The 14,073-nt window shown below is 42.8% G+C and overlaps 1 protein-coding gene across 2 annotated transcripts in view; it reads right to left on the bottom strand.

The window, feature by feature from the left end:
- RASSF3 (Ras association domain family member 3) overlaps positions 1-14,073 on the bottom strand; it is a 97,783-nt gene that overhangs the window by 58,935 nt on the left and 24,775 nt on the right. For both annotated transcript variants that reach the window (XM_032205517.1, XM_032205524.1), the window contains exon 2: positions 11,798-11,919. In XM_032205517.1, the coding sequence (XP_032061408.1) occupies positions 11,798-11,848 (51 nt within the window). In that variant the 5' untranslated portion in view covers positions 11,849-11,919. The remainder of the gene's footprint in view (positions 1-11,797; positions 11,920-14,073) is intronic.

The following is a 14,073-nucleotide window of genomic DNA, read 5'->3' as shown; positions in this document are numbered from 1 at the left end:
CTGGTGGCACGGGCAATCCTGCCAAGGCTGGATGTTAAAACACTGCACCCAGCAAAAGCAACACGTGGTTTTTGGTTTAGAAGGGATGGCCTTTGTTTCTTACACCTTGTCTTTGAGTTGTGCTGATCAGTGCTCGCTCCTGTCAGCAGCATGCTGCCTCCTTCACCGCCTCCTCAGCCTGCAGTTGCAGGGCCAGACCCCCAAGAGGCCAGGGGGCATTGAAAAATGGGTTGCACTGCAAGCTCAGAAAGCAAGCAGTGAGTATGTGGTCTATTTGAAGACCTCAAAATAAGTCAGAAACACCACGTAACACCAACTCTAAAGAGCTCTTTGCTGCAGGCATTAGGGCATCCACCTTCTTTTTATTGGGATCTGGAAGCTTTTTAAAAAACTATGTGTCTCTTTCAAATACCTGCTTTTAAGTTAACTCAGGAAAACTCTGCAAAGCTTTTCAAAGGAGGCTTGTGGCAGTGAGCGTTTGAAACACAGAGGCACTGCCAGAGTTTGTGGGGCTGCCAGAATGGAGCAGAGCGAGCTGCCCCAGCACCCCGGCCAGCAGGTTCTGGGGGGCGGCCTCTGACATGGTTTTCAGGTCAGCATATTGTGAATTTCCAATGCAGACATTTCCAGAAGACTGTGGCAAGAGCGTTTGTAAAGAAGGGGTTGTTCTTGGAGGAAAGCAATTTCCTAAGGAATCTGTTTCCTCATTAAAGCGCCAGAAAGGTGGAAGGTTTTCCTAAAGCTGGCACTGAGGGCGTATCTGCGACATGAAGATAATTCCTGGAAGTAACGGGCGAAACTGCCAAATCTAACTACAGCAGAACTGCCAGATTTTTATTTCTTTTCCTTCTTAATTGCAGCCAAAAACCACAGGTGACTTAAAAGAAATGAAAGTGTGAGGAAGAGTGTGAAATGACCAGGAAATACTGCCCTTATGCACTTTGCTTCAGCACAGTCTGGAGGACTTGCCTATGAAATGCTGCCTCAGCCCCCAGTATTAGGGACAACTGCCAAATCATCTTCTGATTAGGGTAGTCTGGGGATGGGTGGGATCGAGGCAGGCCCATTTCCCCGGCCTCGGAGGCCCCATCTCTATTAACCTCTCTTTCTGGCTCAGGATGCAAGGTGGCTCCTGGTCCCAGCAGCAGGAGAGGTCTGGGGCACGCTGTGCTCACCCTCCAGCAGGCAACCTCAGGCTAAAGAAGGCTCAAAAAAAAATGTGGGCTGGAGACACTTTGGAAAAAAAAAAATATGGTTAATAGATGTTTACAAATTGTTATTGAAACTGGATCTGTTGTAGCAAAACGCTGGTCTCACTGACTCCGCTGGACCCTACATCCCCTTTTTCACTGTCTACTCGAATGCAATGATTCTCACACCCAAGAGTGGGGTTGCCCTGAGAGGTCCATGCTGTGTGATGGGAGCTGGAGAGAAGAGGAAAAAAATGGGATGAGCAACTCCTAGGTGGGGTGGATGGACCTGGCAGCAAGGGGGTGAAGCCCAGCGGCTGGGGGAATGTGGGGCTGCTCCAGGGGAAGCTCTGGGGAGCTGTGGACCAGGCTTAGGGTCAGGTCACCTGCTGGGAGATGGAGGATCTCAAAAAGATGGTTCAACCAAACACGTGCTGGCTTTGCTTGAGTATACACTGCACAAAATATCTTGGGAGGAGGATGTGGTAGGGGCAAAGGGAGAACTGCGGGCTGCAGTGCTGGGGTTGGCTGGAGAGTAGGAGAGCAAGGAGGAGGAGAAGGAGGAGGGGATGAAGGGAGGAATGAGGGGAGAAGGAGCAGTAGGAGGAGAAAGAGGATTGAGGAGGAGGAGGAGCAGGGGGAGGAGGAGGACAAACAGCAGCTGACTAGTTAAGAGATGAAAATACGGATTCTAGGTATTTCCTGAACTTATTTCTTGTATTTCTTCACTACAATAAATTGTTCCAGTCGCTAGCTGTGTCTGATAATTGTGGGGAAAAATATAAAGTACTCAGTAAAATCATAGATTACAAATGCAGCTGCCTGTGATCTTACTCCTTCCCCTCTTGTACTGTTACCTCTGAGCTTATCCTATGTAGAACCCTCAGCGTTAAGAATTAATCTTCGCCTTCCTTCTTCAGATTACAATTTCTTTAACAAATTCAGGAATATTCTGTGATAAATCACTCAGCAGTACATGATTTCACAGAACTATGGGTAAAGCAGAAACAAATTCAGAAACAGTCAAGTTCTCAGAAGAGAGCTCTGCTTGCTGCTGACAAACAGCCATGCCACAAACTGCATTTATGTGCCCACAATGCTGCAGATCAAAGAGTGTGTCCTCAACATGACTGAGAGCAGCAGATAGGCAAGGACCATTAATCACAACATCACCATTTCCAAAAACTTTTTCAATTCTGACTCCCCAGACTGAGATGTTTTTGAGATAGAACGAAATATGAGGTTTGCATACCGTGAACACCTCCCTCCTCCTAGAAGAAGGAAGAAAAGAAAGCTGGAGGCGAGGGACTAAAAATTAAATCAGTGCATCTAAAAACTGAGGCCAAATTGACTTGCTGAAGGCCATATCTAATCAGTCATTAGGAGAGCAAGTACTGCAAATCTGGTTTCCTCAGTCCCAGTTTCATGCTCTAATTCCTACCTCCAACAAATTGCTTTATAATAATCATAAGACCTTACTGATTAGTCATATATGCAGATAAAGAATCTCTCCAAGGTTTCTGTAAAGGAAAATACCAGTCAGGATGGCAAAAGGAAGGTTGCAGGGAGAATGCAGTGCAAACAGAAAATGCAGTGTGTACTGAGAGCAATATTCCTCTAAACATGAGCTCAGGAGTGACAGGAAATGTAGAAGTGGCCTGCCTTGCTGTACACAGGTCTTCCTTCCCCTGAACAAATGTTGCAGAATAGTTTGATAAGGTTGCTGTGACACAAAAGTGTAGTGAAATCAAGATAGCATAATTTTATCCTGACGTCAGCTAGGTGAGGTCAGCCCTAGACAGGATGCTGACCTCATCCTGCTGCCCCATGGCAACTATCACCATGGCTTTGTTCTCACTGAGGATTGTAAAGCAAAATAATCAATGATCATACTTATCTTGCTGTAAACAAATACTTTGCCAGACAAGAGAGAATCTTAAAAGGGGATTGACCCTGGCTTCATGCAAGCCTGCAAGCACTGGCAGAGAAAGAGGTGGAGAAGAATAGGGTATGATTGAGGCAAAGCAAATAATTTTATCCAGTTATCCAGCTGACTGCAGCACATCAGTCGGCAAAACGCTTTAAATGGGCATTTGTCACTCTCTGTTGGTTAATGATATTGGTTGTGGCATATGTGTCTGAAGAACTTCTGGGGACCCGTGATCAAGGTGCTCCTCTCTAAGTTAATGGGCAAATAAGATTTTCTCCATTTTCTTTGTTAGATCATCCATCCAGGGCAGGCATGCAGATGTTCTCAGGGCACTGTCCACTTGCCAAGCAGCATGGCTCCAACATCATCTGGTCCAGGTGCTGATCCAAAACTTCAGAGAGGCTGTACACACACAGAGAAAACAGTCGCATAGGCTGCTCTGTGTCAGTCCTGAAGACTGCCTGGAGACAGTGCACAGAAGATATGTTTAATAAAAGAGGTTTCAATGAACAACTATGGTACTTGCAAAGCACATCAAATCTCTCAAACATTTTCTTCCTTATTTTCTTCCAGGTAGTGTGTGAATTTCTTCTCTTGGCATGACAAAACAGATTAGACACAAAAGCTACATGAGTCATAAGAAATCTAGAGATCACGGGTGATAGGCAATCAAGATGCAAAGAGATCTCTGGATCAAAAACCTGAAAGATTGATTCAGAATATCACAACCACAATATAAAGTGTTTATCTTGAATGAAGTGATGATAGGGCTTTTCCTCATTTTTGAAAGGGTTGTTATACCACTTGTGAAATAAACATTTAAGGAAATAAAAAATGAATAGCTGATCACCAGCATATTCTTTTTTAAACAAAACAGATCTAAAAACCATGTAGGAATCTGTATTTTTTATCTTTGTCTCTGTGTTCAGAAGAAACACAACAGCCTTTCATATCCAGGCAGCTTCTTTTGCATGGCAGCAGAGGAACAGGTCACAGGCACCAGAGGTGTAAGACCCCCACTAGAACTTAAGCTGCACAAATGGAGGCTTAGGTTAAATAGGTTAAATAAAAACAGAGAAGGAGACATGATGAAGTAATTACTTGAGGTCTCCTACATTTGTGATGGGAACCCAGTATGTTCTGACCCTAGGAAAGCCAGTTACTTCTTTATGGTTTGGCTAGGAACAAGAGGAGTACTCCCCACAAATTTAAATAATATGACTTCATTGCCATTGCTTTTAAATGACAAAGTAACTGGGGACAATTTCCTCTACCCCAGTAAATACATTGAAGCATTAACATTACTACATTGTTGAATTTTCACACGCTCATACACTTTTTTTTTTTTTTTTTTGCAGAGCAAACAGGGAATATGTATGCTCTTATCCACATTTCCTGTGGAGCAGACTGATGTGAGACAACACAGATGAGAATGAAGCTTCACTGTACAACAAGATCTTTGGAAGAACAGGAACCACGACTGAGAACACATGCCAAGCAGCAGAGAAACTGAGCTTATGAAGACAGGAGGGCTCCTCTGACCACTGCTTGGTGGGGAAAGCAAGGTGAGGAGGACTCTGGACAGACCATCAGGACAAAGGCTGGAAGCTGAGTACCAAGTAAAGGCCCCAGTAGCAGCTTTTAGCAGCATCCGCAAATAGAGGAAGCCTTGAATCAATACGGAAAAACTTTACCTGCTGTTGTTTGATTCCCTGCTTGTAGGGAAAAAATGATTTAAGTTCTTCTAAGATAAACACGACTGCATCAGCACAATATAGTGCCCTATTCTCTACCTGTTTTCCTAACAGCTGTCTGTGGGGCTGCTGGTTGGCAAACCACATGGATCAAAGACTGGGAACAAATATTTTCATATCTTCACCCAGCAATGTTATCACTAAAAATAATCAAAAACTGTTCCCCACCTTCCTTCCCCACCAGGGAAGGTTTTGCATCATGCCTTTCCTGCACTGAGTCAATAGGCAGCAGCAATCTCTTCTCTGTATGTTTCCAACAGCTGCTAACACTGTAAGTAAACAAAAGAAGCCTGATACTGTTTAAAAAAAGAGACAGAGAAGCTCCGAGAATATTTAAGCCAATTTGGATGAGAAAACGGGATGCAAGTCTCACAACGTTTCTGACTTTTTCTTCTAATCAGCTCTGCTGCTACCTAGTTATTTGCTTAGGGCAGGTCTATGTAGGGTGAATTAAGTAGTCTGCAATCATTATTCCAGCCCAGCTTCCTTCCTGAACTCTCAAATGCAAAATAAAATCAGCCCAGTGAATAAGCAGACTAGAATGTGTGTGATATTAAATATTTCTTTGGGCCCTGTTTGGAAACCAGTCACCCCAGTGGATTAATAGAGTAAGATAGCTTTGACACAGCTGCTGGGCTGCTGATAACTCCATTTGGGATGAGGTATATGAATATATATCCATACATCTTTATGGATATGAAATAAATAGGCAGCTTGTGAAGGGAGAGACGAAAGTGTCTGTCACCACGTTTGCCAGCTGATCTCCAGCAGAAGGGGAAGATTGGTTGTCTGTCTGTCATCTATGGCTCATCAGCATTTGAGAAGAGTCGGTGCAGGCCTGCACAGGGGCAGAGAATTGCGGGGCTGCCACTGACCCCCCCACTCACCAGTTGCCCAACAAGCACTCATTTTCTTTGCATGTTGTGAGGGCTGAGTAAGGCACTGGACAGTATTATCGCTAGGGTTTTACCACCAAGGAAATGGGCATCTTATATGTACAATCAGACACATTGACAAGATGCCTCCTGAGCCTCCTCTTCCCCAGGTCGAACAGGCCCAGCTCTCAGCCTCTCCTCACAGGGAGGTGCTCCAGGCCCTTCACCATCTTGGTGGCCTGCATTGGACTCTCTCCAGTATGTCCAGGTCTCTCTTGTACTGGGGGGCCCAGAACTGGACCCAGCACTGCTGGTGCGGCTTCATCGGTGATCTACCTAATGCAGCCAAGAATACCACGAGCCTCTGTAGCAGCTTCGTGTTCACCAGGACCCCCAGCTCCTTTTCAACCACGCTGCTTTCCAGCTGGGTGGACCCCAGCATGTCCTGGTGCCTGAGGTTGTTCCTCCCCAGGTGCCTCTCTTCAAGCACATTTCAATGCAGTCAGCCAAAAATCATTTGCCTACACACACACCATCAAAACCAATCATTCTAGTAGTCACTGGGCCAATCTGCATGGTGAAAATCTACCCAAAAGATGCCAAAAAAAACTGTGCTCTGATCTCTTTGCTGCAAACCATCACAGGCACGACCCTGGGGACCCTGGCTTATTGACAATTCCACCTGCTTGCTCAGGCAGAGCCTGGCCACACCTCACCTCAGTGTCTATCATATAATATTACAAATGCAACACAGAAAACAACATTTTCCAGGTCTGGTTCTCTTTCAGCTTTTTCTCCAACAAGATTAGGCAATGTTATTTGAATTGACGTTCAGCAAATCACCTGAACACATGGGACATGCAAGCCTATATTACTTATATTAAGTTTGTAGTGTGATCATCTGTGCTCTGCTAAGCCTGCTAAGATACCGTGAAGATATTAATATCCTTGAATTAGGAAGAAGACTGCTGCAATAAAAACATGTAATTAGTATTTTACATCAGATATATATGCCACGATAGCGCAAACTGGAAAGGACTGTGGAAAAATATTTGTGGTAAGAATGGTTTGTATAGAAATAAATGGTAGAAGAATAACATTGATCTTATAATGACAGCTGACAAAATTGCACACTGAAGGTGGACGCATTATGGGGGAAGCACTGCGGATCATTTTCTAGGGAGACTGTACAAATGTCTTGAATATAACAACACACAACCATGCAAAAATCCAAAGTGTGTTTGCCATGTTCCCCTGGTCTAATATCAGATTTTTCCTGTAATTTGAAGCCTTGTCTGCTTCTTTTATGTGGCTAGAAAGTCAGAGCTGTTTGACTGGAGTTGATCTGGTTGCTAAACAACCAATAATTGATCTTCCCTGGATTTTAGCAATGCGTCCTTTAAGCAGAGAACTCACTACCTTTCTGTCTGAAAGGATAGGCCTGTACATTATTTTCCGAGGACTTTAAATGGAAATCAAATACTTCTGAAAAAAAAGTTTAAGGGTAGATTTACTGATAAATATATGTGTGGGGTTTTTTTAATACTTTTTTAAAACCATAGTGGTGTAACGACACAACTGTGATTCCTTCTGTCGGCTGTAAATTCCCATCAGGTGCCAGCAGGCTGAAGTCTGTCCTGTTAAATGTATGAATTCCTGTAATATGCCATTGGGTGGTATGATGATGCAGGTTCACTCACCATGTGCCTCATCCAGTCTTTACTGATTGGACTTGAAGCAAATCCAAGTGAGTTTGTAAAGACTGTGCATAGGATGTCCAAGATTTCTGGATGCCTGGAGAGCTAGGTAAAGCAGAACTGGCTGAGCTGCCAGGCGTCTGGAAATCACAGACAACTATATAAAAAAAGTCTCAAATTCTGACAAAATAAAAATTCCACATGGGAAAGGAAGATATTTCCAAAAAGAAAGAAAAAAAAAAAAAAAAAGAATTCCAGCAAGAGATCCCCTTTCTGGCAAGGGATGGAAAACTTCTGATCCACAGGATGGAAAGAAATGGTCAGAATTACTTATCTATATGCTATAACGTGCTTTCTGCCGCTTTTTTTTTTTTTTTTTTTTTTTTTCCAGAAAGTAATAAAGAAATTCAAGTATATGATATAGTAAATTAGACTTCTTAAAAAGTTGCAATTTATGTTTTCTGTATAATTATAAATTTATATGTTATAATTTGAAGTTCTTAAGTCAGCACTGTGCAAAGCCATATTAGTAACACTCCTGTGAAGGAAGGCTGCAGATGGCACTAATAGAATTTCTGTGGATACATCTTAATTTTTTATTTATTTATTTTTTAATTTGGGACTAATTTCTAGCCTATATAATTTATCAAGGCTTTTAATTATGTGAAATGGATTTCTCTAAAGGCAGCCTGAGCAATACACACAATTGGAACTGAAATCAGCTCCAGGCTTGAAATCACTCCAAGTCACTGGCAAAAATGAAACAATGCTCAGCCTGCCAAAATGAACGTCATCCAGTTTTCCTTCTTTCCTTTCAACTTCTACCAAGCATAATCAAGTTTAATAGAGATCTGAAATATATAAGCCATAAAAAACGTGCACACTCTACAGTGCACAAGCCACTACCAACAGTGAGTATGGGAGAGAAATCAGTAGCTCTATGATTGCTTTTGTTATTAATCAAGAGTGCACATATCCATGGTGATTTTTTGTGCTGTATTGTTCATTTTCTTCCCAAAGAAGATATTTTTGAAAATAGATGTCAAACTGCCTCACCTCTGAGGTGGAAGTTGCATTAGTGGTAACCTCAGGACCAACCCAGACCCAGAAATTTCCATTCTTGCACTATCCCTATTCTCACAGAGGGTTCATGCAATTCGAAGTGATCCTGGGGATGTTATTATCCAAGTCATTTGTGATATCCTCTATCTTTTTCTATACCTTACAAAGTCCCTACAGTCTTGGACAAACATCAAACATGGCCACCCTCTGTCTTTGGGGAAATCTGAGTGCAGTGGAGCCTCTGTGGGAAGACAGGCCTTCCTGAAGGAGAAAAGAAATTGTATCTGTGCCTCACACTTAATATTTTTTTATTTTTATTTTTTTATCTATCCAGGGTGGAAAAACAGGGAAAACAGTGAAAGTCCACGTAACAGCTTCATACTTCTGAGACTTTCAGAAGCCCTTGGCAGTGCCAGGCAGAAGGTGCCACTGCTGTGACAACACAGTGGAGGAGAGGCGAGGTGGAAGGGGGCTCTGCTAATCCCCCTGCTCGCTTCTGGAGGACATCGGCAGCTCTGCCGCTGCTTTTTCTGAGAATGCCCTTGCAAGATGACAGAGAGATTCCATCCTTTGTTTCCTCTTTAATCTCTACAGGAAGCCTCTTCAGGAGGGAAACATTAAAGGCCAGAGAATTAGCAAAACAATGTCCCCTTTTCACCTGAGCCATCATTTCTGTGATCAGGTCCTTGCAGCATGTGTGAAACTGGAAGCTTCGCTTACAAGTATTTAACCCCACAGCCTTACTGATCTCTCTAAATAGCTATACAATTGAACATCCTAAACTTTTTAATAATGAAATATACGTGTACATAAATGTATGCATATACACAGGAAGAACCTCAAACTTCAGGCTCCTTCAGGCTTTTGAGCTCTAATGGTTTATTAACAAAGCCAAGCAGTGTGTCTGTGTTCCAGATCGTGAACCTATCTGACCACTTGTGGGTGCACCAAAGTACTCCGTGCCCTGGCAGGACTGCACAGGTTGTTAGCAAGGCATTCCTCTCCATAAATACTATGGAGTCCCAGCAGTTCTCTGTAATCCCTTCACATTTTCAGCTGACACCCGCTGCATGGCTGGGTTATCCTCAGATACATGCATGGTCTTCGCAGCTCTGCATTTTACTAGCATAGCTTGGTTCAAAATTAACTGGTTTTGCATACCATGTGGTTTTCAAAGCCATGATGTAGATAAAGCAAAAGCAGGCTTCGCTGGAACACTTATCAGGCTGCTGCTCGCTGGGGACTGCTCTGTGCCAAATAGCTTACGCCTACATTAGCAAATCCTGTGGTGCAACAGGAGCAGCTCTGCAAAGCAATCAGTGATGAGAGCCCGAAGTCCTCTGTATAAATACTTCAGAGGTTTTGCTTTAGACAGTCTCTGTTTTGGTGCTGTGGGCTGAATGCCCATCAGTGGTTGGAGCACGGTAGATATGCTCCCAGAGTGCCTCTTCATGGGGCTCCAGGAAACAGCTTAGCATCATCTGAAAGGGCACCAAGTTTCTGTGCTCTGCCTGATGATATGAACCAAAACAAAGGAAGTGAGGACAACTGGAAGATTTGCTTCCAAAGTACGCTGAGTCTGACTAAAACTCTACAGACTGAACTCTATTCACAGAATAAGAATGCAAGAATAATTTTCCAAACGGAATAAATTTGGCCTTTTTCCTATCATCCAATGCCTTGTCTTATAGTAAACACCACAGTTGCATGTATAAAATGGGGAGGGAGATACAAAATTTCAATAGAAATGAAAAACTGAAAAGGAATCAATAGAAAAAAAAGAAAAGAAAAGAAAAGAAAAAAAAAGAAAAGAAAAAAAAGAAAAGAAAAGAAAAGAAAAGAAAAGAAAAGAAAAGAAAAGAAAAGAAAAGAAAAGAAAAGAAAAGAAAAGAAAAGAAAAGAAAAGAAAAGAAAAGAAAAGAAAAGAAAAGAAAAGAAAAGAAAAGAAAAGAAAAGAAAAGAAAAGAAAAAAAAAAAAGCAGTACTTTGATGCCAGCTTGTTGCATACAATGCACACAGGACTGCTTCCCTGCATGCTGCAAGGGTCAAACCACAAGACAGTTTCCTCGCTCATTATTCATAGCTGCTCTGCCCAAGACAACACTAGCTCTTTCTTGGCTCTCTTGCATGGACAAGCTATCCATGTCTTTTTGAGTACAAATGGCTTTTCACAGTCTTCCCTTTCTGTTCCTGTGGTATTTCATGCTGACATTCACCCACGGTTCCAAAACTCATGCTGCCATGTCTTTCCCTTTCCTCACCCCTGCTACTCCTCTCAGCACCTGATTTGTGCCCCTTCACTCTTCCCAAAAGCAAGTCATGAGGATCACACGGGACACATTGTGTCCACAGCTGTGGTTTGGGCAGCTGGAGCAAGCACCTTTAACAATTTGTTTTACATTTTTAAAATTTGTTTAACAAACATGTGTTGCTCTTGCAGAGAAAATTCTGCACTGTCCTGCAGCACTCTCAGAAAGCTTAGCAAGGACATGGAGAAATGTTGGTGCCCTCTCAGAAGTTTCTGCTGGTGAGATGTGAATGTCCAGATGTTAAGCGTGGATGGACCTCTGTGGATGACAGAAGGTAAATGGATTTGAAAATGCAAAAAGGCAAGAGCTAATTAACACAACGCAACCTTTATCAGAGCACTGAAGATCTACAGGGTTCATTATCAGTGTGTGAACTTCCTTCTTGGAGGACTCCCACCTCTCTTTGGGTGCTGCTTTGATGTCCCCCAAGCAAGGAAGGGCAGGGAGAAAGGCCCTGATGTCGAGGGTGAAATGCAAGGACTGAAACTCTGTGGTGGTGTAAAGCAGGAGATGAAGAGGTACATCATGACCAATTGAAGCTGCTGGGCAATCCAGGCAAGGAAATTTGAAGTTACCCAGAGAGGGGTGTGACAAGAGCTGGGGGACACCAAACCCTGACAGACCCAGAAGCATCCTTAATGGTCACAAGTGGCCAAGCCCCTAGCCTCACTCGCCGCCCAACAGCACTACGTTCAGCAGCTCTGTGCCAGTCACCCACCTCAGGCAGCCAAACCAACAGGAAAAAGACCTTTTTGTGGGATGCCTTCTCAGCTACTTCAGCTGCAGACTAATTGGAGCAGCAGCGACCCACCTGGCAACAGCTACTCCGCAAAATCACAGCCTTGGGTGGGAAATTCAGCGTTGCCGGCCGTGCCTAAGTGAGACGTCATTGCCAAGCAGCTGGGCAAAGCAGGCAGACCACGCTTCATTACAGAGCGGGCAGGAGATGGCAGTAATTACACAAACACGAGATGTATTACCTGACCGTTGTCAGATCCGTCTAAGGTGCCATGTGCAGCGAGGCAGGCCATTAATTTCCCATTCCGCCGGCAGCCCAGGTGCACCAGGTCTCGGCAGTGAGCGTGGCATGTGTACCTGCAGTCTTGGACACGCACATGGACAAAAAGGAAAAAAATAGAAGAAGCGTTTAGAAACGAAGTTGCTGCAGGCAGAAGCTGGAAGAGAGGCACATCCTGATGAGCTACCTCTCGGCTGAACCTCCCTGTCTGTGCACATGGGTAAAAATAGTTACAAATTGGAGAAGATGTGAATTCACTGAAGCAAAGGTGACAGCCCAGTGCCACCCTGTCACAGCCTCTGTGTCACTCTGACACGGTTGCAGAGACGCAGGTCTCTAGTTATTTCAGGGCTGCTTGGTAGTACAGTTTTGCAAGAAGTTTGGGCCACGTACTAGTTATTAGCAATTATAATATAAGCACAAGAGGAAGTGCTTTCAGGAAAGACACAACATTTCAGATAAAAAATTCTACCCAAGTACAATGATCATTACATGCGTATATGCATTTTATATTTGAGGTTCTCTTGAGAATACGCACAGGAGTATTGAAAACTGAATGAGGAGTTTATATGAAGTTGCAGTTAACCTGCTAAATCACAAAGTTGCCCTCAGGAACAATTCAAAAATGTCACTTGCTGACTACCAGAGTCAACATGGATGGCTACCAGCAATGCAAATTCATCACAGAGGCAGATGGCCCCATCTCCAGCAAGAAATCAGCCCATTCATACTGCCTCACTATCACAAACAAAAATCACTTAAATAATATTTACAAAACCAACATGCATTTGGTCCTGAAGCCTTGCTGCATTTGTTTTTCAATGTAAGCTGGGCAGAGCTCATTATACCACCTTTGTCTAGCACTGAATGTCACTCTCTATTTTTAGATTCTGTCTTAAATTGTTTATAATTTTGCCAAAGAGAAACCACTTGTACTTAAAGTTTCCATGCTGGGGAACATCATGCTGTTTGTTTTAGAACATTTTAGCTAAAACAATTCAGCCATTTCCAAGAATGACTTTTGGAGGAAATGCTTTGATTTTCCTAAAATAAACTACTCTTACAAATATATTTTTGTTACAAAGCTTTGCACCATTCTGATTTATAGCATAAGGTGAATTCTGGGTGGGCTTTTTTTTTGGTGTTCCCTTATCAGCCTTTCAAAAATCTCAGTTTTCCATATGATTTGTTAGATTCCCATTACAACTCCTGCAGAGAAATAGAATAAGTTATTTTAGGTTCCCATTTACAATCAATATTCAGCAGCAGTGTTATGGGGCAAGACAGCAGAGTGGTTCCTACAGCATTGCACCATTGGCTATGGACTGGATGTCTAATATAAGGTCCCTGCATGGACAGATCATTCAACATTTATATATATATATATATACACATATACATAGATACATACATATATATATATATATATATAATGTGGATCACACATAAACATGCAATCACAGTCCTGTGCCTGATACAGAATTTGTGCTATATCCACACTAACGCAAGATTAAATGTATTTTATCTGGCACAAAGCTTGCTAATACAAAGTCAGCCTGTCAAAGCTTCTTGAGCACCAGTGACTCAGCAGACTCAGTCCTTACTGGATCAGTACTCTGGATCAGATAACTACAGTATTTCTGATCTGGCAGACTTAAACCAGACTATCACTATACCATGTCTTGTCACACCCTTCTTGGGACATCAGCAAATATCTTCCAGCTAATTATGGAGCAAGAAGGACCTTGTTGCAATGTTAACCCAAATGCTAAGAAAAGGCTCTATGTCTCTAAAGCCATTACTGTATGTTATGCAGAATTTGGAAAACATGAAGCAGAACAGATAGAAGACCACAAAGGAAAAAAAAAAAAAAAGGATGTTTCAGGTGGCTGACAAACACAGCAGGCATTGCTTCGCTGCATGGCAATGAAGACGTGAAGGGAGGTCACACGGAAGCAGTAGCTGCGTTTCTAATTTTTCTTAATTTCTGAGTTCTTTACGTTGGAAGCTTAGTTATCTGTGAATATTTTCTTGGCTTAGTTTCTAAAGAAAAAATACTTATGAAATTGCATTGCTTGACTACCTTCCTACCCTTTCCCACTGACTCTGAAAGAGCTGACTGATTTCAACCAAATGCAGTCTAAAAGATGATCAAGTTTATATGAATTCATGAAAATCATCTCTTGGTTAAAGGAGGGAGACCCAACCTATTGCCCAGGCTCAGGGCAAGGTAAGCCA

The sequence above is a fragment of the Aythya fuligula genome, chromosome 1, assembly GCF_009819795.1.
Source record: "Aythya fuligula isolate bAytFul2 chromosome 1, bAytFul2.pri, whole genome shotgun sequence".
NCBI classification, from domain to species: domain Eukaryota; kingdom Metazoa; phylum Chordata; class Aves; order Anseriformes; family Anatidae; genus Aythya; species Aythya fuligula.
Note: the sequence above shows the minus strand (reverse complement) of the source record. Positions and strands in the feature narration are given on the sequence as shown.